The sequence below is a fragment of the Pteropus medius genome, unplaced genomic scaffold, assembly GCF_902729225.1.
Source record: "Pteropus medius unplaced genomic scaffold, Ma_sr-lr_union100, whole genome shotgun sequence".
Taxonomy (NCBI): domain Eukaryota; kingdom Metazoa; phylum Chordata; class Mammalia; order Chiroptera; family Pteropodidae; genus Pteropus; species Pteropus medius.
The window spans coordinates 7,614,299-7,641,764 of NW_024340848.1; the positions used below are offsets into that span (position 1 = coordinate 7,614,299).

General features: G+C 37.4%; 1 protein-coding gene across 4 annotated transcripts in view; it reads left to right on the top strand.

Moving 5' to 3' along the window:
- Nucleotides 1-27,466, top strand: part of CLDN10 (claudin 10) — a 103,334-nt gene that overhangs the window by 61,654 nt on the left and 14,214 nt on the right. For 2 of the 4 annotated variants that reach the window (XM_039837879.1, XM_039837905.1), the window contains exons 1-3: nucleotides 19,860-20,131; nucleotides 26,441-26,602; nucleotides 26,692-26,773. In XM_039837879.1, coding sequence (XP_039693813.1) covers nucleotides 19,912-20,131; nucleotides 26,441-26,602; nucleotides 26,692-26,773 — 464 coding nt within the window. In that variant the 5' untranslated portion in view covers nucleotides 19,860-19,911. Of the gene's footprint in view, nucleotides 1-19,859; nucleotides 20,190-26,440; nucleotides 26,603-26,691; nucleotides 26,774-27,466 lie in introns of those variants that run through there. The other 2 variants (XM_039837895.1, XM_039837886.1) reach the window with 2 other exon arrangements.

The following is a 27,466-nucleotide window of genomic DNA, read 5'->3' on the forward strand; positions in this document are numbered from 1 at the left end:
TTTGCACATTGTAGAGTACAATTACGCGAACCTAGATGGTATATCCCAGTACCCACTTAGGCTATATGGTATAGCCTATTGCTCCTAGGCTACAAGCCTGTTCTGCATGTTACAAAATTTGTTACTGTGTAAAACAAACAAGATTAAATCAAGCACAAGAGAAAATGATGCAATCAAGAGATGCGATAAACATGAGGTATATGTGGCTGTTGCCAGCATAACATGCATACTGCTTTACAGCAAACTTTTTTTATCAATAGAAAGAGTATACTCTAACAATAAAAAGTATTGTATAGTAAATACATAAAGCAGTAAAAGTCACTTATTATTATTGTGAAGTATGATGTACTGTACATAATTGTATGTGCTACACTTTTATAGGACTGGCAGTGCAGTAACTTTGTTTATACCACATGAGTAATACATTACATTACACTATGACTTTACAATGGCTACTGCATCACTAGGGGATAGGAATTTTTCAGCTCCATTATAATTTTATGGGCCCACCATTATACATACGGTCCATTGTTGATCGAAACATCCTTATGCAGCATATGACTGTACTCTCAAATAGCTCACAGTCCAGCAGAAAAAATAGGTATAAACTCCAGTTCTGTGTAGTAGATGCAACAGTGAAGGCATGCCACCAAGAGGAATGAGAAAGTAAGTCTTAGAACTGGCCTGCTGGGGAAAGAAAGAGTTTTGTTGGAAAAGTTAATGAAAATGAAAGGCTGATTAAAGAGAGAAAATATATTCTGGGCAGAGGAACATTGTGAAGTGTTTTTTGTGTAATCCCAGCAGAGTATTCCAAAGTCAGGGGTGGCAGGAGAGGGTAGCACATCTTGGGATATTATGTATGTTATGATAAAAACACACATAATGTTAGGATTTCACACTGTGGGTAAAGGGAAGAGAAACAATCAGAATTATTTTTTAGGAAAATCACTTGGGGAGTCATATCATAGTTGGGTTAGGAGGGATGAGGCTAGAGACAGGGAGACCAGTTGGGAGGCCATTGTCATAGTCAGTGCAAGAGGTGATAGGGCTTGACTTGAGCAAAGTAGTGTGGGTGTGGAGAGGTGAGAATGATTCAAGAAGTAGTTCAGGAATAGAGACAACCAGATAGGATGATGTGGAGTGTAGAAGGAAGTGAGGGGTCCCAAATGACTCATGATGGAATCATGAATTGCTTAAGGGAGTGAGTGGGTAGACAAACAAGTATCGTTTCATGAATCAGTGCAGAGTATATAGAAGAAAGAAGAGGGAGGAAGTGGAAAGCAGAGGGAAGCTGAGGTGAAGATGAAAGGTTTGATTTTTGAATTGAGTTTGCAGTGTCTGTGAGCCATCAAGAGAAGGAGATATCCATTAGGGACTAGAAATCAGGACTGGGTCAGGAAATCACAAGTTAGGGGCACCAGTTTTCCCAGGAAAAGAGTATAATGTGAAAAGTGGTAAGTGCCAAACACAGAATGCTGGGAATACCAGCCCAAAAAGAAGAGATAGGAAAAGAAAAAAAACGTTAAAACAGGCAGAGAAATAGAAGTGAGAATAGGGTTATGGAAGCCAATGGAAGAAAGTATTTAACAAAGGAAGAACTGGGCAACTGTGTCAATGGGTGCAGAGAGGTCAAACAAGATCTGGAATGGGAAATGTCCACTTAATCAGATAGCACAAAGCCACTATCACCTTTGCTTAGATATTTCAGTGGAGAGAGAAAGGTAGGAAACTAGATTGCAGTGGGGTTAGAAGTGAATAGGATAGTGGAGAGACAGTGATAATAGACAACTCCTTTCGAATGTCTGGTTGAAAAAGAAAAATGAAAAAAAAATCAAAAAGTCCCCAAGATATCTTTAAATATATATTTTCCTAAATCTGGAAGAAACTGTTCATTGAGATCAGCTTCATCCAAGCAGAGAGATGACTCATGAGATCATTTGTCCCTATCTATACAAAAATTGTAGTCTTAAGAGGAAGATAAATGCTTGCCACTGTTTTCAAGAGAATATTGACCCTAAGAAGCATGACTTTGTAATTTAACATAGGGCAAAATTTTCCAACACATTGTGATTAAAAGAAAACTATAGATTCCTAATTCGGGGTCCTTTATATAGCCACCTTTGTCTTGCAATCACAGAATCTTTGCTTTGCAGCTTTGTTAACGCTTTGTTTGTAATGTTTCTCCCAACTGTTCTTTCTCCTCCTTTCCCACGGTCGTTCAAACAACTGTTTATTTTTAAGCCACTGACTGAATTTTATTTTAAAGTTCACATTTAAATGTCCTAACAATTTTTATCCAAAAGGGGGCGCAAATTTTTCATAAAATATAGTACAGTACCATATTTCACAAAATTCACTTGCTCCTAGTAGTATTTAAATTTCACAGCTGCTATAATTTAATGCAGAAGCATAATTCCAGTGGTATGTGCATATGAATTAAATGCTGTTGTGTGAATGCTAATTAAGAGCTTTTTGCATCTTCAGGGTAGTTTCAGAGGAGAGCCAGACTATTGCTAAAGTAAAGAAATAAGTCGAAGCTAATGTTTTTCTATTTTGCAGAGCCAAATCAAATTAAGATAGACATTTTAAAATTAAACATTAAGTGGGATTTTAAAAAAACTGTTTACAATCCACTACTTTTAGGGTATATTTCCATTCTACCATGGTTTAAAGAATGACTAGCAAAGCAATATAGGTCAGACCTTCTGTGTGCCTGGTTAATAGTTAATCATTTATTTGTTTTGTTTTGGTTTTGCCATAGCTGAAATTGTTCATATTTCAAATATCCTGTATGTACGGCTCTTCTCACGTACAAGAAGCAATGTGACTGGTGAATAGAGAGAATGGCATGAATTCTAATCTCGGCTATTACTTTTGGTTAAGCCCATGATTTGCATACATTTTCTATGGGGAATGATGTGCCAAAGATGTGCTGAAGTGCTGGTTGGCTTCATAAATGCAAGTTACGGAAGTGGGAAAAAATGCAAATAAGTCATTTTTTCGATGGTAGAATTATACTGTAGGTATCCTTTACTTAACAGAAATCCACTTAACCAAATTATGTACTTGAAATGTGTAGATTAAGGCACATTCCACAGAACGGCACTTCCAAATTTGAATGTCTAATGCATTTGTTAGCTTATTCTTGCTTCTGTAACTGACTTGGATTACAAATTCCAGCTTCTCTATCAATTATACCTAATTGCCTGGCAATTAGCTCGTGGGTGGTAACAATGAACACTTATCCAGAGGAAACAACACCATTTTGATTGGCTTTTAGCCCCTAAAAATGAAACCAATGATGTATAGAGAATCACTGAAACTTTATTTGCTAATTGATTAGTAACTAGTGGCTATTTACTAGGACTCAAACAACTGCTTCCTCCAGTGGCAACATACAAATAGCACTAAGTGAGGGCAAGAGCTAAATTCATAGTCCCTTGTAATGCACCAGTCTAAAACAACATTGCTAAGATGATCTGCATACATTTTTGATAGAGAACTAACATGACAACAATAACCTAGCATATTTCCAGTTTTCATTTAATTACAAATCTATAACTCAATGCCAAATTATTTCTAACAATTACCAATAAGTGCTCATTCCTACCCTCTTTATATGATCACAGAGTGCTATAATTTGATTCATCACATTGATAACTGCTTGTGACTGGCCAAAACTTCCCTTCTACATGTATCCTATCCAACTGCAAGGTCAATGTATATGTTCATCTTGAAATTCTCACACTGCATCTCATCCAGCTCCCTCCTTTCCTGACCAGGAAATTTAATCTCATTTTTCCAAGGGCACAGCCAGGATCACATTTTATTTTCTGGATTTAGGAGGTTCATGACTCCTCTTCCTCTGTCCTCTGCTGCAGCCAATGCCGTTGTTCTATGCTCCTTATGGCAACACCCTTAACCCCCTTAGATTCCATTCCTGTGGACTCCACCAAGAAGGCAATTTTTAAATATTCAACTTGTTTGATGATGCTAAAATTTGTTACATTTCTGACACTTTCTATTGTTCTCCAGCAATAGAAACCAGGTCAATCAGCCACCAAAAATATTTGAGGACAGCCATGCGAAAGTGGAGGGCATGAAGGAGTCAAAGACACAACTACATCTTACAGCAATACAGAAGAAAGACTAAGGAGGCCAGTAATAGGATTGGATTTTGAATCTGTTTTCAAAGATTCCGTATTTGTATTGAGACATTTGGAAATAGAGCATTGTTTCAATATATCCTCTCTGAAATGACCATTTTCTAGTTGGTACATGACCTTAAAAGGTTTGCCACATTCAGTGATGTAAAACTCACATTCTGAAATCTATTTATTTGGAAAATGATTCTGATTTTATAATAAGTTATAAAAAGACTTAATTAGAAGTATACAGCTAGAAGAAAACTGTTACATTATTAAAGAGTGTTAATAATGTATAAAGGTAAAAGAGTAATAAAAATAGATAATTACAAAATGGCTTTATTTCTTATCAAAGCTATATCCTCTACCTTTCCAGAATATTGTCATGGGAACATTCTTTCTTCTTTTTTTTCTTTTTTTTTAAGAAAAGCTGTGGAACTAAGAAGATGCTCCTTATTTTGAGCTCAAATGATTTTTCTTTTGGTTCTCATATCTAGCTTTCAAAGGATAATCTTGATCATTCAACAAGTGTTTAAGAACTGTTTACCACTGAATCTAGCAGGATATATGTTAAATTACAAAAGACTACTTTTTAGTCATAGTCTGAATTAGGCATATAGGTAACCTTTAAAAATATCAGAAAAAAAAATTAGATGTTGGCTAGTGGCTCTGACTAAAAAATAATGTTAACTCTTAAAGTTGGCTGCCTTTGTTACCTGTAAAAATGTGATCGGACTTCTAACTTAAGAGCGTGAGTAAAGTTTGTAAGATGTACTCATGTTTGTTAAAATATTGCTTCTTTTCACTGACACTGACAATGCCAGTTTATTGCCCTACCACACTTTTTTGTTTAGAACTGAAGGAGATTTGTACTATTTTTAAAATTTCAAGGTTTTGGTGTTTAGACTCTTTTGGACATGTTATGTTTAATAAAGTTTGTTCACAACAATGGGCAAAGGAAGTTCCATGCAGTTGATAAGTTTGTGATTTAAACAGCCTGTGGAACAGCCACGTGGCTCGTGGCTCGTGGCCCAGGGCCCACACTGAGAACGCAGCAGCTGTGCATGCTAAATCTGGCTTCATAATTAATCTGCTGTGGGACCTTCTACAAATTGCTTAATTCCAGCCCTGAAAATAAACATAGGCACCAAAGGCCTAGAGTAGATCTAAGCTGAATTAGGCTGTGTGCACGTGAAACTGAAACGCTCCCTGCCTTTCCTTTCCAACACTTGTTGGGGATGTGGAGGGATTTGGAATGACCAGGCTGAGGTTACTGTTCTTTGCTTCCAATCAAAAGAGGCAAGTATAAGCAAGTGAACATAGCTGGCAGGGAGTGGGCAGTTGAGGTAAGGATGAATAAAATGCAAAATTTGAGAACTGAAGGGTAAATCTCTGGAGTGGTGAGAAGGATTTCTCAGTGATTCTAACTCTCCTGGTTCCATATGTATACTACGACTTCAACACTCTTTCCACTTTTGCCGTGTATGAACCGTTCTTTCACTCCTATTTCTTTTTTCCTTTGTATCCTCCATTCCTTCTGGTTTTTTCTTTGTCAGCACTATTTGAAGGGGAGGAGAAAACAATATTCTCCTACTGCATTTTTTATTTCCTCCCTTCGTTATTAGAGCTAGACAGAATTTTACAGACTCTTCAACACTCACATTTCAGATGGGAAAAATGGGCTGAAGTAAATATACAATGGATTTTAAAAGACAAAAAAAGAGCAGTTATTTGAGGATTAACTTGATCATTTGAAGAATAAAATAAGACCCCATATTTGTTACAAGATTATAATTTGAAAGGATATGACTTGTCTTCATTTAAAAAGATTATTTACTTGAAAGAATAACTAAAAATCAGACATTTACAGATGGACTTTGAGAGTTTATGCTTAACATTCCATTTAATATTTTGTCATTTATCCTTTTTGAGTAATAAAATTAAACCCAGCAACTATTTATCAAATGCCCATAATATATCCAGTTTTATAATATTCGTGCTGTATTTATTTGATCTTTTCAATCACATCTGAAAATTAACATAAATAATGGAATTTTGTCATTTGCTTTTCTCTTGTACAGTATATAAACTCTAGAATCTAACAAAATCATTCAGGTTACTTAACCAAATTTTACTGACTACTTTATTTAGAAATTGCAATATAATCTTTATATAGTGTTTTGTTTGGAAAACAAAACATTGCTTAACTCTATAGGATTTCATATATGGGTGAATTGTATGGTGGGGAAGTGGTTGACTTAGTGCATATTTGTTTGACAGAAAGATTTATGTCCCAAATCCTAGAGGTGTGGCAGTTATAATAATCACAGGCAAAACATGACATCAATTTGTTTTTTAGATCTTTTTATTATTTATTCACAAATCCTAAATCAAATATAGAAATACTATTGCTTTGAACCACAAAAAGAGGAGTGTCTATTATCTGCCTACTCTATTGTCAGCATACAAATCCATCATTATTTCCTTTCTTTTCATGTTACTATTCAAAATCCATTTATACAGATGACTCTGCGTTAACCTGAAACAAAAAAAGTTCTGGATATATACTTGTAAATATTTTATTAACACAAGTATATCATTGAAGAGAACCTGAGTGAAATATGATAGCTTTCAAATTTTAAATATTCGAATCTTGCTTATTATTTAGATTTTTCTTCAACACATAATGTGGACAATTTTTCAAATTTACACATTTTTGAAAATGATATACACGAAATACTATTCCAATTGATACAATACTTCGATATACACTTTATAAGAATCTCCATTATATTAATTAAGAAGTCTTGTGGACTGCAGTTTCCTCATTTGTAAAATGTTAAATTAAGTAATTTTTAAAGTAGTTTCTAACTCTAATATTCTTGAACTATAAAATATGTGTGCCATATTGTTTTTCGACAACATAAAACGAAGATATATATTTCGATACAAAGTCAAATAGACATAAACGTAGATGAGAAAGCTGGTCTGAACTATTTTTTATAGAATTTAACCACATGACAATACAATGGCGAAGAGGATGATGATGCAATAGTTTCAGAGCATGGCTGCATATGGCAGGGGACCCTATGCCCACACTCTGCTCCCTAAGATTTGTGCTCAGGTGCAGAATTGCAACCACACACAGGAAAGATCACCTTTCTTGAATTGACACAAAGCCACCTTACAGGCCAGCGGGAAGTCTTGAAATGTGATTATTTCTCTCATCTTAGAAAATAAAAATTTTTAAAAAGGAAAGCCTTTCATGATCCTTTTTTCCTTCCAGCCCCCACACAATTTCTCTCCTATCTTTAAAGTACTGTTTACTCTTCCTGTCTCCATTTCTCCCTCCAATTCTCCACTGAACGTGCTTCCATCTGGTTTTTCCTCAACCCTCTCCACAAAATAGCTCCCATCAAGGACCTCCAGGACCATCGTGGTCTTTTTTCTTCAGTCTCTTCAGCTTGTCTCCAGCTGCATGTGACACCATTAATCACTCCACTTCTTCCTCCTTAAAAACGTTTCTTCACATGGCTTCCAGAACTCTCCCTGGTTTTTCTCCCACCTAGGTACCTGTGCCTTCTCAATCTCTTTTATGGGTTCCTCCTCACCTCCTAGACTATCTTTTCAGGACTTGTAAATTCAACTGCCTACTTGATATCTCCTGGATGTACATTAAGCACCTCAAACTCAACAGGTCTAAAACCAAACTCTTGATATTCACCCCTAAACCTACACATCTAGACCTTTCCTCATATCAGGAAATAATTCCATTCTTCCAGTGGCTGAGGCCAAAAACCTCATGCCTTCCTTGAATTCTCTCTTTCACTCATATAAAACAGCCAGTCCGTCAGCAAATCTTGTCAGTTCTACCCACGAAATAGATCCAAAATTCAAAATTTGACCATTTCTTACCACCCCACTTTCACCAGCCTGATCAAAGCCACCATCATCACTCCATTGCATTATTTCATTAGCCTCCCAACTGATGTCCTTGCTCCTACACTGACTTCCCTTCAAGCTATTCTGAGTGATCCTAAAACTTAAGTTGAATATCCTTTCTCTTCACAAAAACCTCCAGTGTCTTCCCATTGGACTCAGAGTAAAAGTCAAAGTTGCTATTAGGACTTACAGAGCCCTCCACAAGCTACCCACACACTTATATATACCCCGCCCCCACACACACACACATGCACAAACACATAAACACAAAAACACACAAAGATGCATGGGCACACAGACACAGACTCACAGATATATGAGCACACAAACAAACACACACAGACACGCAGACATACACATAGACAAAGACAGAAAAACACATAGACACACAGGCACAAACACATGAACACAGGAACAGGCACACTCAGATACAATACAGACACATGAATACACACATAGACATGAAGACACACAGACACTCAGATACACACACAGACACTCATGAAAACACATATAGACACATACAGACAGACATCCCATTACCTCACCGTCCTTATCTCCCACGACTCTTTCCTTCATTCTCTCTGCTACAGTCACACAGGCTTCTCCAATATTGCTTAGAGAAGTTGGATGCATTCCCCCACTCTGGGAATGCTCCACCTGAAACTATCCCCATGGCTAGCTCGCTCATTTGTTCACATCTTCACCCAAAAGCCATCTTCACAAGGAAGGCTTCTCTGGCCATCTAACTAAAATTTTAAAACCAGCCCCCCCCACACACATACACATATACACGCTTCATATATGACACCTCCTCTTTACTTGCTTAAAATTTTCTCCTTAGTGTATGTCAGCTAATACACTAAATATTTTTCTTACCTTGTTCTTATCTCCTTCAGTAAAATGTAAGCTGTATTAGGGTAGAGATTTTGTGTTTTGTTCACCATATGTGCAATGTATGGAAAGATGCCTGCAGCATAATAGGCACCAAATAAATGTATTTCGAATTGTTTCAATGAATAAATAATGTTGTTCTTGAAAGGGAAAATTTGAGTGAACTATATGGGCTTTTTGAGCATCTCATGGCAATAAACTTCCTCATCTTATACTTCAATCTCCGAATCCCCAGAAGTCAAAACAACCACCTGGCTGTAGCTTTTTCAGGCTACTTTTTCCATAATAATTGGTTATTCCTCTTCCGTTTTAGTGATGTTCAACAGTCTCCATTCACCACGCTTTTCTCAATCATTTTCTTAAAAGTACCCCCAGCAAATTCCACAGTAGCTGGGTTTGCCTTCAAGGATATAGTAGAAAAAATGGAAGGCAAAGATCAGTGGGCAAGAAAACTGGCATTTTCCCATACCTAACAATTAACACATAATATTTGGTGATGAGGAGATTCTGATCACAAGTTTCTTTTCTAACATTTGGACAATTTAGCCCTAAAGAAAAAAAGCAAAGAGTTGACCATGCTGACATGACTAAAATGCTTAATTCAGTCATTGTGTCCTGCCTTTTCCTCATTTCCCCAAACACACAAGAACAACAGCACTAACTATTGCTCTTTAGATGCATTAAATCTCCAATGCTCAGATATACATACAAATAAATAGATAGATGTAGATACAAATAAATAGATATATGTAGATACTTATATCAGCTATCTATTAAGAAAAATGGCTAAAGCAACCCAATGAAGCAGAAGTTAGTCCTGCCTCCTCTCTTACTGCAATCATAAACACAAGGTCATGTTAAAAATCCCCTTCAGAAACATAGGAATTAAACTCAAGGACCTTGGACTTAAAGAGGATTTTATGAATTTGACCTCAAAAGCAAGGGAAGTAAAAGCTAAAATAAATGAATGGGACTACATCAAACTAAAAAGCCGCTGCTCAGCAAAAGAAATTGTCAATAAGGTAAAGAGAGAACCATCTGAATGGGAAAATATATTTGCAAGCAACACCTCCGATAAGTGCCTAATATCCAAAATATACAAAGAACTTATGCAACTCAATAACAACAACAAAAAAACAAACGATCCAACCAAAAAATGGGCAGAGGACCTGAACTTCTCCCTAGAGGACATACAAATAGCCAACAAATATATGAAAAAATGCTCAACATCGCTAGCTATTAGGAAAATGTAAATCAAAACCACAATGAGATACCATCTCACACCTGTTAGAATAGCTATCAAAAGGTTAAGTAATAACAAATGTTGAGGGGATGTGGAGAAGAAGGAACCTCATACACTGCTGGTGGGACTGCAAATTGGTACAGCCACTATGGAAAACAGTATGGAGGTTCCTCAAAAACCTAAGAATTGATCTACCATATGATCCAGGGACTTGAAAACCTATATCCAAAAAGATATTTACACACCGATGTTCATAGCAGCATTATTCACAGTGGCCAGGACATGGAAGCAACCGAAGTGTCCTACAATAGATGATTAGCTAAAGAAGCTGTAGTACATATATACAATGGAATATTACTCAGCCATTACAAGAGATAAAATACTGCCATTTGCAACAACAAGGATGAACCTCGAGATAATCATGCTAAGCGAAATAAGCTAGACTGAAAAAGTTGAAAATCACATGATACCACTTTTATGCGGGATATAAACCTAAAAGCAATAAATGAACAGGACAAACAGAGACTCATGGACCATAGGCTAGTGGTTACCAGAGGACTATAGACTAGTGGTTAATAGTGGTGTGGGGGAAGAGGGAGGAGGTAGACAGGGTAAAGGCATCAAATATAGGGTTTAGGGGGAAGGTAAAGTGAGTAAAGGGGATCAAATATATGGTAGCTGAAGGAAACTGGACTTTGGGTGGTAAACGCACAATAGAACATACAAATATCAAATGATAATGCACACCTGAAAATTAAATAATTGTATTAACCAATGTTACCCCAATAAACTTAATTAATTTTTTTTTTAAAACCCTTTCATGGGGATGTGAAGTACAGCATAGGTAATATAGTCAATAATACTGTAATAACTATATATAATGCCAGGTGGGTACTAGACTAATCGAGGAGATCACTTTATAAATTATATAACTGTCTAACCACTATGCTATACACCTGCAACTAACGTAAAATAATATTGTCTGTTAACTCTAATTGAAAAAATTTTTAAAAATCATGAAGATGTCAATTACCCTAAAGTAAATCAAAAGTGTAACCTAATGTAATTAACAGCATCAGTAATGTTTTGAAACTACGTGTAAGTTAATTCTAATGTTAATGTGAGCAATAAAACTAGAAAGAGGACCAAGAAAACTCTTTGTAGGATCTTGTAGGAGACCAGTCTCATCAGATATCAAAACATGATAAAGATAACCAAAACGGTGTGGTACTAGTACATAAATCTGCAGACAGAAATGAAGTTGAAGAGCTAGCTATAAGAATAAAAAGACAAACCACAAACTAGGAGAAAATATTTGCAAAACCTGTATCTGGTAAAGGACTAGTATACAGAATATATAAGGAAATCCAAAAAGACAACAATAATAAAACAACCCATCCTCTGAAAATGAGCAGAAGATTTGAACATTTCACGAAAGAAGATGGACGGTTGGCAAATAAACACATAAAAATATGTGTGACATTATTAGTCATTGAGGAAATGCAAATAAAGCCATAATGAGATACTGTTATACCTTTAAAGCAATGACTAAAATTAAAGTCTGACCATACCCATACCAAGTGTTTGCAATGACTTGAAGAAACTAGAGATTCATATACTGCTGGTAGAATGTTAAATGGTATATCCACTTTGGAAAACATTATGACAATTTTTTTAAAAAAGTTAAGCGTACACCTCCCACATCCATTTGAGTCCTAGATAATAACCCAAGAGAAATGAAAGCATACATCCATATAAGCACTTGTATATATATGAATGATCATTACAAGTTTATTTGTAATAGCCAAAAACGAGAAACAGCACAAAATTCCATCTATAGGTGAATGGATAAAAAAAGTATGATATGTCCAAACAATGGAACACACTCAGAAATAAAAAGAAATTAACTTTTTACTAAATACCTGAGATCAGTATTCTTAAAAACTTAAAGGTCATAAAATCAAGGAAAACCTCTGAATTGTCAGATTTCAGAGGAGACTAAGGAGACATGAAGACTAATGCAGTGACGTTACCTAAATTGGATTCTGGCACATAAAAAATATTAGTAGAAATGGCGAGTTCTAAATAAAGCATATAGTTTAGTCATTTAAAAAAATCTCCTTCTACCCTTATCACCAATTTTATCAATTAAAGAAAACATTTTCCTTTGTTATTATGTCATTCTTGTTTTCCTTGTACTTTCATCTCTTAGGCTCTATTCCTTTGCCCTTTGGGTGTGTGTGTGTGTGTGTTACATACACATATACATATATATGTTTCCCTAATACCTCAGTGCATTATTCCAAACTTCTCACTTTCCACACTCCTATTTTTCTTTCATAATTAGGTAAGAGGGAGGTCGATGGAGAACAACAAACAGTAACAGACCTGAAAATGTTTGGTTAATGACCTTTTAAGTTTGGATACAATAATGTCTGGAACTTTTGAGTATTTGCATTTTTTATCTTTAAAAACATGTCTCCGAATGTCTTCAAAACTTGGATGACTAGGATATCATTTAAATATAATAAGAATATGAACTTTGGAGATGGACAAATTTGAGTTTTAAAGTAGTAATTTAATAATTATATAGTCAGATACAACAAATATTGTTGAGGATAACAGAAAACAAGAACCACCCTGGACTGCCATAGGCATACCATAGAGTACAGCCATTCCAAATAACCAAGCAGTGCTAAGTGAAAAAGGAAAAACAACCTTACAATCTAACATCTGAACGAGGCATATTTCCTTTGTTTTATTGTAGCACAGCTAATATGGGTCAAACTTCATCAGAAGACAAACATACAAAAGACAGGCAATAGCACAGTAAACAGCATACTGCAGAATATCTCCAATTCAAGATAAGGTAGAAGGATGGGTGCTCAGTAAATTCTAACTGCCTGAGAGCATAGTACAGGAGTCAGAGTATGGAAAAATCAGAGTTAACAAAGTATCTAATGAACTATTTCTTGTGTGTATGTGTGTGTGTGCATATGTACAAACATACATACATCTACACACACATTGTAAGATAAATGTTTCAGACACAAACTGAAATATAATAAGTCAGCTTTGCCCAGGACATTGTTAAATTGTATATTAATGAACTTCAATTCACCAATTAAAAGATCTAGTCAAACAATTGATAAGGAAATTAGGTACCCTGTTCAAATCTGATTATAAAAGCCATTATCCTGCAATAGAAAGATGAATACAAATTATCTAGAATTGTTTTAATTTATTTTGTGTGTGTGTGTTCATATACTCAGTGGATATTAACTGAGTATACAAACTACAAAGAGTTGTCTTGATAGGAAGCAACTTATTACAAAGAAGTGTAGACTCTAGAACTAAACTGGCTAAGTTGAAATCTCACCTCCACCACCTTCTAGAGTAAGTTACTTCGTCTTTCTGTGGTTTGGTTGTACAGATGAGGATCTGTACAATGGTGATGAAAATACTACTTACTTCATAAGGTTGTTATTAGATGAGTTAAGAACCTAGAATGGCAACTGGTACCTAAAAGATATGTTTTTAATAGATAAAAATGGGAGAAAGGCTACATTTAAAAAAAAAAGTCATAATTATTTGCTTATGGGTCTGTTTCTGTAAGAACTTGTATTTTTTACTCCTAAAGAATTCATTTTAAACTTCCAATAGATTTTCCCATGCAGTGAGCCAAATGGTAAACATGGCACTTCTGAGTATTTTTAAATAAACCTCTCACTAGCTCTACTCTGAGGAGCAGGGAGAGGGAGAAATCTTTTCATTAGAAATAGGCACTAGAAAGTGCTGTTTGCCACCCCTCACACATAGCAATGTAGAAAGGTGAGGGCTGTGAAAACAATTCTCCACTTTTCCTCAGTGCCTATTTGTTTTTCAGTGTTACCTTACTCCTCCCCTCCACTGCTTAGTAGGTCCCTGCCCCTTACTATCTCTTATTTTACCTTTCATCTTTATTTCTTTCTCCTTTCATTTCTCTTTGCATTTCTGTTACCCTTATTCTGTCTTGTAGTTGTCCACCCTCTTTTATGTTACCTGCCATCTAGTTTTATTTCTCACTTTTGCCATACATTTTTTTAGATCCCTCATGCATGCATATATCTCCTTTACAGCTATCTATTTTCTGTCAACCTTCCCCTCCACGCCCCCACACAATTTCTTTCCCCTAGACTAATCTCACTCTTCCTTCCTGGTTTCTCACCCTCTGCTCTCAGCACCAACCTCTTTTTGTTGACAATCTGTTAAACACTTTCTTTCTTTACTTTAAAATTTGTAATAGTCCATTCTTATTCACTTGCTACATGTCTGTCTAACTGATTAATACCACTTTTAGGGAAAATGTAATTTTCTAACTTTAAGGAGAGGCAAGGAAATGAAAGAGCATGAGTGAACTGAATAATACTTATTTTTTAAATTGAATATCTACCATGTTCCAGGTGCGTTGTATACATTGTCTCTCATCCTCACAATAACTTTGAAAGAAGCTATTATTTATTACTGTTTTGTAGTTGAAGAACATATGCTGAGCAGTTAGATAACCTGTCCAAGGCCACACAGAGCTAGAATTTTATCACATGACACTTCCCTCAGGTGCCCTCTGTCCCCTACATCATTCTGTTCCAAAAGTGAATTGAACTACTATGTGTGCTGTATCGCATGTCTATGCTATACGAACATAAGAACTGAAAATAACACTATGCATAGAGATTTTTAAAACGTTATCCTCATGCACTCCATCCTCCCTGCTCCACACACATACCCCATACACATACACCTCCTTTAAATATAGCTAAGGAGGTAACATCGGGAAGTTGATAGAAAAGAAAGCAGTGAGGACACCAAAGGAAAACTCTTGCCTCTCTTTTCTCTTTGTTGATTTTGTCTGTGATTGGTTGAGCTCATTAGGAATCATAGACTCAGAGACTTTTAGAGTTCAAAGTGTTCTTGGAGATCATTCAAAATAACTTCTCCATCCTACAAATGAGGAAACTGCAACTCAGATAAATAAAACAATTTGCCCAAAATATATAGATTTACATGTTGCCCAACCTGGATGGGTAGGTTGAATTAATACTCATAAGATGCCTATTGACCAGCAAAATAGGCATCTACAAGCCCTGGAAGATTCCGGCATTCCAGAGTGAGAGTCATTCTAGGCTGGAAGGGTGTCCACCAAGACAGCTGTGAACTCCTGGGGCCCAAACACTACCACTTCAGGGGCTCCGGAGGAATATAGATGGTCCTAAGATACCTCGGAGTTGAGAATAAGTATGTTTTAAATGAATGTGTGAAAAACAATCCGCAAGATATATGTAACCACTTGTAACATACCCATTGAAATATTCTGATGCAGTTCAGCCTCAGAGGGTATCAAGTGGCAAAATAAGGCACTGCTTAAAATTTGCAAATATATACATTTATACATGTACATATATATGATCAGTGATGCAATGGTAAGTATGAGTGTTCATTCTCAGAACTATTCATATCACTCTATGGCTTTTATGCTAAGTAGATTACAAATATCATAGAATTAGTGTAGAGCATTAAGATAAACTAAGAGTGTTAGAGTGAATGGAAGGAGAAAGAACACAGATATGCTATTTTATTATCTTAGTATCGGAATTAATGTCTTCTTTTACGTGGTGTAACAACATTTGGCTCCTGGGCAGTTGTTTTTTTTAGTTAATGCTGTATTTATCAGGACTCCAGTTTCTTCCCACCTGATTAGATGTACGCCACCTCACTGGAATCTAGGAAGGAGCTAATGTATACTGAAACCAAATTTGATGCTTAGAAAATCCTTGAGTTGTTGAAAGGCACACCTGTGTTGTTTGGCAGGTGAGTTAAATCACAAGTAAAGAATTTCTGCAAATCTCCTGTTCAGTCGGCTAAACTGGTTTAACTCCTATTGACCCCCCCAACACCCCACCCCCCATGGGGGAATCCTCCATTTTTCCTTAATAAGCACAATAAAGCCAAAGAAATAACTTCCAATGCTAATCTCAGAGGCTTAGGTCTCAAAAATGGAAAGGCTCAGAATATATTTCAGGACATTGAAGGTATTCATGTCAAATTTATTAACTGATAGATACATTAGTAGTTTTCATACTGGAAAAAATCTATAGATTTTTTGTAAAGACCAAATTATTGTTAATGTTACTTTGAATAATTTGGAGAAGTAACTTTATAGCTGTATTCACTAATATTTAATTCTTATATTTAAATAAGAATAGTTTGCTATGGATAGTTAAATAAAAATTTCAGTGAACTGGATCTTAAAGAAAATAAGGAAGCATTTATCAGTTGAAAGGTACTCTGTAAATCTGTTTGCAGATTAACTGCAAAGGTTATTTGGGACTCTATAATCTTTAAGTGAAACAAGCCATTTATCCATTACTTCTTTTTAAAAATCTCTATTTGGTTCATTTTATTTTCTGGACATTCTTGTGTTGAATTATGTGGTAATCTGTACTACCTTTAGGTTTCTTCTGACTAAACTGGTTTTGAAAAGCTTAAGATATAAGACATTGTAAAATAAATGGTTAATTCATTACATGATATTGTTTAGGTATTAAAGAAAGTTAATATGTTTTACTCTTTGGTTGGGATCTAAAATATGACTCTCTTTAATAAATATGCAGTACATGCCAGGGAAGAAAAGAAAAGAGTTTAGGGTTGTCCAACTTCATAGAATAAACAAAGGATAAAAGTAGAAAATTAATGAAGGCTACAGGCATGACGAACCTAGTCTGTTTGAGCTGGCAAAGGAACTAATGACGCTGCCATCCAGTTCTTATTTATGGGCTGCTTGTGGTATTTTCAACTCCTTTTAAACTGAAACTGTGTGTTATAATCTCTACAGTAAAAGAAAATGTTTTTCAAAAATTTTAACCAAGGGATTAATATTCCTTTTCTCTATAATACACACCATATGTTTTGCTGAATTAACTGTTTATACACATATATATGAATCTCAAATGGTCAGAGCTGTGGTTCCCAACCTGGCTGTAAATTAGCATCTTTGGAAAGATCACTAGTAGAGCCACCCCCAGAGATTCTGGCTTAAATGATCCCATCCAGTGATGTGGAAGAATGGGGGCAGGGGGTGTGTCTTTCTTGGAGATGCAAGTTAAAATTCAGAATTTGTTTCCTCTGGAAGTTATGTTGCAATGGTTTATGGATTTTTAAAGTACAATAGATATAACTACATTATCTGTTAAATAACTTTCGTGAACTGGTCTAAAACACCAAACCATCCTTTATAGATCTTTCTTTTAACAATGTATCCTTGGTTGCTAACAAATGAATTTATATACAACCTGTGGATAAATTAGGAGCTGCTTGTGTCTTCAAGGTCACAATGCTATACTTTTTAGTGTGTGAAAAGTAAGTCAGTGTTTTGTCTTGTAAAAAAAAAAAAAATGAAGGAAGGAAGGGAGGGAGGAAGGAAGAAAGAATCAACAATCTTAGTTAGTACCTACCACGAGGAAGACATAGCAAACAAAGAGGCTGTCAAACAAGAGCAGGAAAAAAAGTGCAAAACCAAAATTTGCGTAATTTTTAATTTAGGAAACTCCATAGGGAATATCCTGATTCATGACTTTTTGTGTTTTCTGAATGTTAAATTGGATCAGAAATAGATAAATTGTTCAGAAAGGGATATGACATAGAAATAATAGTGGAAATATGCTGGAAGGCAAGAAACCCAATGATAAAAGCACTTTAAAAAGGCAAATCATACAAAAGAATAAAAGACACTTTGTAGTCAATACTCAAAGGTGACTGATTTGAATAGCAGAGAAGATGAGAAGGATGAGGTTAGTTAGATGCTTCCCAAACTGTTTATAAATTTGACCTACTGGTAAATCCAACATGACACACCAAGAGCAGTATAGTATTGTAGCCACATCTACATTTCACCAGGCAAATCGTCTTCACCCTTATTCCCATTTACACAAGCTATGAGACGGCCAAGCACATGCACACAACGCTCCTAAGGTCTGCTACACAGCCAAAAAGTGGGACTTACCCTGTGTTGTTTCAGTGCAGATTACAGAATTGGGGTGGAACTTAAGGAGAGATAGCTTAGGATTCAGAATGAAAAAAAAAAAACTTTCTAATAGGCTGGCAAAACCAAACCAAACCATAACACACACCTTGCCATGCACTGAACCCATGGCCTTGAAGATTAGAGCATGAACTGAATATTATCTCTAAAAATAGACAGGACAATGAGCATGTCCTAATAGTCTCCGATGATCCTTCCAGATCGTAAGTTTTGATGGTTCTGTAGTCCAACCTCCTCTCTTCTCCATGGATATCGAATCATGTCAAATTTCATTCTATATCTACTTGGTTAAAAAAAAAGTGACTAAGGGGAATTGAGAAATTCTTCACAATGAACCAAAGTGTCCCTGCACAAAGACTGAAAAATAGAGGGTTAGCAACTACTAGCTTTATTGTAGCAGACTTATTTAAAGATTTTAGACCTTTGGTTACTTTTGGCAAGAAGTGAATCCTGAAAGCTCATACCAAGAACTGCAAGAACTTTAAATAGATAAATAATAACCGCAGACAATGTCTTTGTTCTCTCATTTTATTTCCAAATTTGTGACATCAGGAGTCAAAAGTACACCGTGATCTTTATGTGTACATTGAGACAGCAATGAAGGAATGGATGAGTTTATTCTGTAATTAGGTGTGAAAGGTGCAGCTGGTAAAAAAGTAAAACATGATGCAGAGTAGTTTCCACTGTGACAGAACCATCAATTCATTGAACAGACTCCAACCTGGGAACTGAAAATGTCTTAAATGCATACCCTATGTGTAGTGCATTAGTATCAGCAGGCCGGATTCAAGACTGAGATCGCAATGAAGGCCCTGATGGAGCCTGTGCCCTCCATATGGCGCAATCTTGAATTTAGGCCTGTCCAAGCACCTCTTTACAATGACTTTCCGCATACCACCGGGCCAAAAAGAACTGCAGAACTTTAGGGCAGGCCGATTTCGAGCCCAAAACTGCCAGCGATCTCTCTTTGACAAGTAAAACAGGGTCACCCAAACAAGCGTGGCACGAAAACCTTTACAGTTCAACACCCCAAGGCTGCGTTACCAGGCTGTCTTTTCTGGGCACACAAAAGGCATTTTCTGCCCTGCTCTTACAAGGTTCTCTGGAAGCCAATCTATTTGCCATGGGTAGGGCTGGGAGGGGAGGGGGGAGGTGGGACGCCACAGGTAGTCTACATCCGGCTGCCAGTCTGTCCAACAGGTGAGCCACTCTCCGCGGGTCCTGGGCCCCGGAAATGGGAGGGCGGGGGGCGAAAGTTTGCTCAGGCCTGCGTTTTTCCCCGACCGCAGGCACCAAGCCAATTGGCTGGCTAGAATTCCGGCGCGACCCTAAAAAGCGTCTATCGAGGTCCCTCTGACCCCGAGGGCGCGTCCCCGGGTTGGTTCGCGCCCCCTAGTGCCGGATCTGCGGGCAGGAGGGGAGGAGAGGACAGGAGGGGAAGGGGTGGGGTGGGGAGGGAGGGTGAGACGGAGGTGAGGAGGGAGGGAGGTGGGGCGGGGTGGGGAGGGCGGGGTAGCGGAGGCGGAGCCCCTGGGGCTGGTGCGCGGGGGTCGCCGCACAGTGGGAGCCGGAGCGGGAGCGGGAGCGTGAGGGCGGCTGCAGCAGGCGGCATGGCGAGCACGGCCTCGGAGATCATCGCCTTCATGGTCTCTGTCTCGGGCTGGGTGCTCGTATCTTCCACGCTGCCCACAGACTACTGGAGAGTGTCCACCATCGATGGCACCGTCATCACCACCGCCACCTATTGGGCCAACCTGTGGAAGACGTGCGTTACTGACTCCACGGGTGTCTCCAACTGCAAGGACTTCCCCTCCATGCTGGCGCTGGACGGTCTGCATCCCCTCGACCCCCGCCCCTGCCCTCACTCCTTACTGGCCAGTGCGCGGAGGTGACAGCTTGGTCGCGGGACCCCTGGACCGGACTCTGAGTCCTGATCCCGCTTTCAAACCCCTGGGTCTGAGGGAGCTGGGGAGAGTCCCCCGTTCACTCGCTCGCTGTCCCCAGATGTCTGTCTCTTGGAGACGCCTGTCCAAGCACGGGACCGCGGGGTGGGGAGGACATGAGGACAGGCCTGGGTGGGTGGGTGACTTTCAGGCATCGGGAGTGAGGGAGGCAGCTTTACCCTCCTGAGAGTAGAGCACACAACTGTGGGACCCCTATCTCTTGGGGACTGTTAAGACATGGAGTCCCGCGGAGGCGGGATTGGGGGGAGAGGCTCTTCCATTCAGCGCTCCCCAGAAAAGCTGGATTCTGACTAAAATGGTATCATTGACTTGTAAAATAGTAACATTGACTTGTCAGAGAGAAATTAGTTTGCCCTGAACTCCCTTTAGCTGTTTCATGAATTCTTTTAAAAGTGAGCTGGGCAAAAGGAAAACATATTGCAGCGGGTATTCACCCCCCCTCCCCGCCCCCCCGAAAAAAACACAAAAAACAAAAAACCACGCTTCTACAAACGTGTCAGCCTGGGCTTTTATGCTTCCTCTAAAATTTTAGGAAAATAAATAGTGCCTTAGAGGGTAGAGAATCCTGGCTATTGAGAATCTTGTGCGGGAGACTGACAAGTTCTGTGTCCGTGCCAACCTTATCTGCTCTTCGGATTTACCTCGTGTTGTTCTTTTAAAAATTGTTTTCTACATTGTTTTTGTTAATTGGGCTTTATTTTGCATTGCATTATAGCAACAGGTAGATGCTCATGTAGAAAACTGACTCATAGTTTCAAGAGAACAGTAGATGTCCAAGTCGTCAGTCACAATGACTGCTTGAGTTCTAAGGTCTTTTCTTTCAGGATTTTACAGCACATGACTAGATGGATCCTGGCAGAAACTTAGGGAGAGTCATTTACATTATTTCTGGAGTTTAGGTGTTTTCTTTTTCTTTTTTTACAGCACTGCAAGTTTTTATTTGCATAGCTGAGTAAATAAAAGACAAGATTTAATTCCTCTAAGATGGTGCTTGCCACGAAAAGCAAACTGTTGCTCAATGTGGTATTTGATGGAACCACCGTGTAAGGGCATACATGTCTGGTTTTAGATTGGTGACACCTGGGTCTGTGTCCTGCTGTGTAAAATGAGTAGCTGGGACACTGTTGATTCCTGAATATTACTGTTGAATTTCCTGTGCTCTGCAGAGCACACATCCAGATAGATGCTTTGAACAGACAGGCTCTTGTTTCTGTGGTTTACATTCAGGAATATGGGATTGACAGTTACTGTCCTAAGTGCATTCTTCTGTTGTAACTGTATAGTTTCCTGAGTTAGTGTGCTAGATAGGCATGCTTCCTTCTATAGGATGTTTGGGGGACAAGGGAGAAGAGAGAAAAATAAATGCTTCCTGGAGATTAATGGGTTCAGAATAGTGAAGTTTTCACCTTATGCATCTGAGGTGAGTGTGGACATGGTATCGAGATTTGGGGGCAGGTGGAGTAGTGAGGAGGAAGGAGGGAATAGCCCTCAATTATTAAGCTCTAGAGGGAGTTGAGAATGGATCAAATAGAGAAGGAGTGACATTTATATACAACCCAGCTTGCAAAATAGCCTTCCATGTGTGCTCGTGTACCTAGAAAATGACTTTAAAATACATAAATAACATCATACTACCTATTGTTCTGCAATGCTCTAAAATTAATAACATGTCTTTCCCAGTCTGTATATAGAAGTAACTCTTTTTAATGACTGCATAGTATTTGTTAGTCTGGACGAACTGGTTTATATAACCACGTACTCATTGTTGGACATTGGATCCTTTCCAGCTTTTCATTGTTAGCTCTTTACTAAAAATCTTTATATTTGCCTCTTTGTGTGAGCATATGTGTATTTTTATAGAGTAGATACTGAAAAATGGAATTGCCAGGGCAATAGAATATTCATTTTCATATTTAGTTTATACTAGCAAATTACATCCCACCAACAGTGTATGAGAATGCCTATTTCTCTACATTCTCACCACTGTTTTTCATCTGATGTTATGGGTCACATATTATCATGTTATCATTTTAATTGGCATTTCCTTGATTACCAGTGTTTTTGACCATCTTATCGTATTTATTGTTCATTTATTTTTTCTCTTTTGTGAATTACCTGTCCATATCTTATGCTGATGGTTCTGTTATTTCCTCTTGGTTTAAATGATTTGTTTTTTTAAATTCCAGATGTCAGTCAATCTTTGATTTGTTATATATGTTGCAATATCAGCCCATTGTTTGTCTTAGATTTGTGATGATTTTTCTCATAATCAGATTTGTCAGAGTCTTTGTTCTGGCTCTACCTTTTATGGCTTAGAAAGGCATTGCTCCAAAGGGATAGATTTACTTTTCTTTATCTCCTAGAATAACATTTTGGGGGATTCACTGACACTACTACACTTTCATATAGAGAGGAGTTGATTCCCCCACCTCCAAGCAGAACTTCTCAGAGTAGTCTCCTCTGCTTGTCCACTCTCTGTCATGTGTTCCAGGGCAGCTGCATTTATTGGATGCTGGTTCTGAGGCAGGTCCTACTGACAGCATGCTGCATGTGGACTTCCTGACATTGCCTTTGCAGGTGCAGGAGAAGGCTACGTTGCTATGGACCATGGTGGCCATAAGCCTGAGCAGACAAACTCTCCTCTTAAACTAGGCATAGGTCTACATTGAGAAGAAAATCCAAGATGAGAGAGAGAAGGCTTATAGCATTCTCATCTAGTTGTAGGCGTCTAGTTGTAGGTGGAAGAACAAGCGTCTTGGATGTAGACGATGGAGTCATTAGTCTGAATGTCCTATATGAGGTCAAAGCTCTAATTCCTCCTCATCAAGTGGTATCACGGTCACCCCCCATTTTCCCTATTAGGAAAATGAGACTGAAAAAGCTAACTGGCTAGATTTAATGTTATGCCACGTTAAGACCCCAACTCAAATTTCTGCTTAGAATCAATCTCAGTATTATGGAAGAGGTGCTTCAATGAATTTCTTACCCCTCACCAGACACTTTGTTCATATTATTTGTCTTGTGTAGTAAGTGCTGCTATCCCTGTTTCACAGATGAGAAAACAGAGACTCTGAGAGATTAGCTAACATAATTAAGGGTACACAGCGGGTAAATAGAAGAATCAGATCTGAAATCCAGAGGTTATGTCTTCTCCCCATACTGCTCTTCTTTCAAAGGATTTGCAAAAAGTACACAAAGCTACTAACATAAGAAAAGCATGTTTTTCCTCCCTTCGATCTAGCTACTAGCTCTTGTGCTACTAGGAAATTGTCTCCAAATGGTTATTTTCATTTTTTACTAGTTTGAAATGGAAAACCAGGTACACGTCATTTGGAAAACACTTAACTTTTAAGGGACACCTTGAAAGTTTCCTCCAACAGAATTCATTAAAGTCATTGTAGTTTACTAATTGAAAATTTCACAGTTGAATGATCTAGTGATTTCTGTTTATTGCTAACCTATGTTCCTTTTAAAAATACCACTTGAACTTCAGGTGAGAATCATTTTCAGCCAAGTATATGCCGTCTATTTTTGTTAATGGGAATGTTTGCTATTTCTTTGAAGAGAATTAACTATAAATTATACTTCAGAGAACTTCTAAGTAAATATGTTCATGCCTCAGCACTTTAATGTGTTAATTAGCTATTAACGGTGTCAGTAAATTAGACCTGTCAACGATAATGGCCTCCTTGGCTAGTTTTTACCACCACTTCACTTGATGGTGTTACTTATAAGTTTTTCCCTGAGGAACTATTAAAAAGCAAGGTTGTAGAGGTTTGCCTTGCAAAAGATAAACTCTGAAAAAGTTTGTTGGAAGTCACCTAAGGACTGAGTCTGTGAGTGTTTTAAGGACCAGTAACCCCTAATTTACAAACATCAGGTTTGCCAACAACTGGATTACACCTATGGCTGGCGGGGGAGCTTATCCCTGTTTCAGAAAATCTACCCAATGATTGTGCCGGTGAGATGCTTTCTTTTGTGTATGTAATGAGTTAGCAGTTTATTTATTGGTAGTGTTTTCATGACAGAGAGAGGTACCTTTCCCTCCAAATTAGATTCTTAGTGGTACTGAAGAAGGACCTGACCGTATCAGAACCTTGCTCTCCCCATCTCTCCTCTTGAACTTGTGCCAAGGGACTGGTCCTGCTGCAGTTACAAGAGCTGAGACAGGAGAACTGAGTGAGAAACTCAGAAAACGGTTATGAGTAGTTGGTTAAATAAAGTTTAAAGACTGCTCTTATTTTTCCCAGTTATAATAAGGATTGAATGCATCATCGTGGGATTCTAACCACTGTTTTACCATCTGGGAAAATGTATTCCGTGGTCTAAATGGTCTGATTGCAGGACTTAACCTATGGCAGGCTCCTGCATTTTCTGTCCATAAAGCCTATAAAGTTACTAAAGTAAATGTAAATTATGGTGCATGATAAAGTTTTCTAGAATCTTTTAAAACACATATTATAGAGGTTACATCACACACATAAGTATGTTGCCTGCTTAGTGATTGTAATCAGAGTCAGCTAAAACACCTCAAAACCATAAATTAAAATAATGAACCCACACAGACCCAGTAGCTCTGTTGGTAAATGACAAGCCAGTTGTGGTTATCCTGGTAGACTGTCTTTAATCTTGCAAGGAACTAACAGGCTTCTTCTTTCTGTCTGTGCTTCTACCTGCTCTCTGGATTCTGACAGGCAGACTTGAGGGCTGAAGTTTAAAATAGAGCTGTGTCAGTATGTGGTAGCATAGACCCAGAGAGAGTGCAGCGTGATTATTGCTATCAAAATAAACCTGCATTGTTCTGTCTTTCTGAAAAAAAGTTTCTTTTCCTGTTTTTGATAGTCTCCCCATCAGTGAAATCATTTTCTGTCCAGAAGTAGTTCGTACTATAAAATATAAGATAGTTGTCATTGAAGTCTGCATTTGTGGAGGCCTAAATTTATTCAATTAAATAAAGCATCCTCTGTGTACTCTTCAAAATTGATCCTAAGAATAGAATTAAATCTTAAAATTTTATTCTTTCTCAAAGAAACATTGACTAGAGGCCACCTTCAAGCATTATTCCCTGAATTTATGATTATCATAGCCTTAAAATTCTTATTTATTATAGCCTTTGTCTGAAGACTAATAATAAATGACTTTCAGTACGTTGGCATTAATAAGTTTTTTCAGATTAACAAGTTTAATTCCAAGTGTAAACCTGGTGTACATGTACATTCATTTGCTTAACAAATATTTGCTTATACCTGGTATATGCCATCACTATTTCAGATTGAAATATGGTATTGTTTCAGGCTGAAATGAAAATGACTTTATGTGGGAAAAGTTTATTAATTTAAATCCTATTAATTTAAAATTTGTTAGTGTCTGGATAAAAGCCAAATAAAGTTTACCATCACTACGGCTGTGCAAATAAAAACATGTAACTAAGGAAATGAATGATGTAAGAAGAATGATCAAACAAAGGAACAGAACAAGTGTTTAGGGTTACTTTGAAAGCATCCATTTATATGTAGTCAGTTAATTTAGTAATTATAAAATGTGCTTCTAGTAAATATCAATTTTTTAAACCAGATTTTACAATACGTGCCCTGAAAATAACACAATGTCATTAGTATACTTCTTGATTTAGACTCTTCATGGTTCATGGTGATATTTTAGTTGGTCTCATTTATAAGCTTTCACTAATATTGGAAGATGTGACCCTTTGGGAAGTATTGCTGCCCAGTTATAAATTTTATAATGTTAAAACCATTAAAACATCTATTTAAAAGATTCGACACGTAAGGAAATAAGAGGGCAGACAGTGCTTCCTACAGTGAAAGGCAGTGCTATGTGGATTTTGTGATCATGTCTTACTAACTCATCTCAGACATATTATATAAACTTTGTGTGCCTCGGTTTCCTCATATACACTCAGAGATCTAATCTGAGGATTATGTCTAAGCCATACTTAAAAGTGTGTGACATAGAACAGGCACTCCATGTAGACTAACTTGCTTTCCTTTCTTGCTTGTCTTACCATGTGTTTTAACAATTATGGTTGTTGTCGTCGTTGTTGTTATTATTATCTTGGAAAACAGAACAATCATCTAGAAAGACAATGTAAAATAAGTATTTCTCCCCGGAGAGCCACCAGTTTTATGTTAATGTAAATGACCTACTCTAATTGCAGGTTATATCCAGGCATGTAGAGGACTTATGATTGCTGCTGTCAGCCTGGGCTTTTTTGGTTCCATATTTGCCCTGTTTGGAATGAAGTGTACCAAAGTCGGAGGCTCAGATAAAGCCAAAGCTAAAATTGCTTGTTTGGCTGGCATTGTATTCATACTGTCAGGTAAATAGTAACTTTCTTCCAAACAAGGTACTTTCACCATGTTAATGAAATAACACTAACCATGGTACTTTCCCTCTGATACTTTTTAGGGCTATGTTCAATGACCGGTTGTTCGCTGTATGCAAACAAAATCACAACAGAATTCTTTGATCCTCTTTATGTTGAGCAAAAGTAAGTACTTTTCTCAGTCTGTATGTTTCTGGCTCACAGGAAATGTGTATAAAATCATATTTTAAATTAAGGTACATAAATTTCCTACATGGCTTATGAAAGTGAGACATACTGGCGAATGGTATTTGATGACATCATTCAAGAGTAAACATTTTATGTGCTGTGTTGGCAAATGATGCATTAAAACGACATTAGTGTTACATGATGTCTTGTCTCTAAATAGCTCAAGGCATAGGATTGAGAACTCTAAACTTCATCCACTGGACATCATAAAATTGAAGCCAAGTGGAGGGAAAGTGGAATAGAAGTGTAAGATAGGGAGGAAAAAATGACGAAGTATGACAGCAGAAAATTAAAAGCTTGCCTTGATTTTGTCCATTCAAAATGGTATTTGCCAGATGCTAGCATCTAGGCCAGTTTCCATCTCAAACACTGATATGAACATTGAAAGGAAACTGTGTTCCTGAAGATTAGAAACATTTTAATGATATTTAAATGAAATATTATTTTTCATTTTTAATTAGCCTTTTAAATTTGCTCTGTTGCCTATGGCCTTCACAAGCTTTGCCTACTAAACTTTTATAAAGAAACTGTACATTTAACAAAATGTTCTAAGAGTGACACAGACACCCAGATGTGACCGATTTCGGTTGCATTTAAGGTAAATGCTTTGGCATCTACAGATCAGTTTGT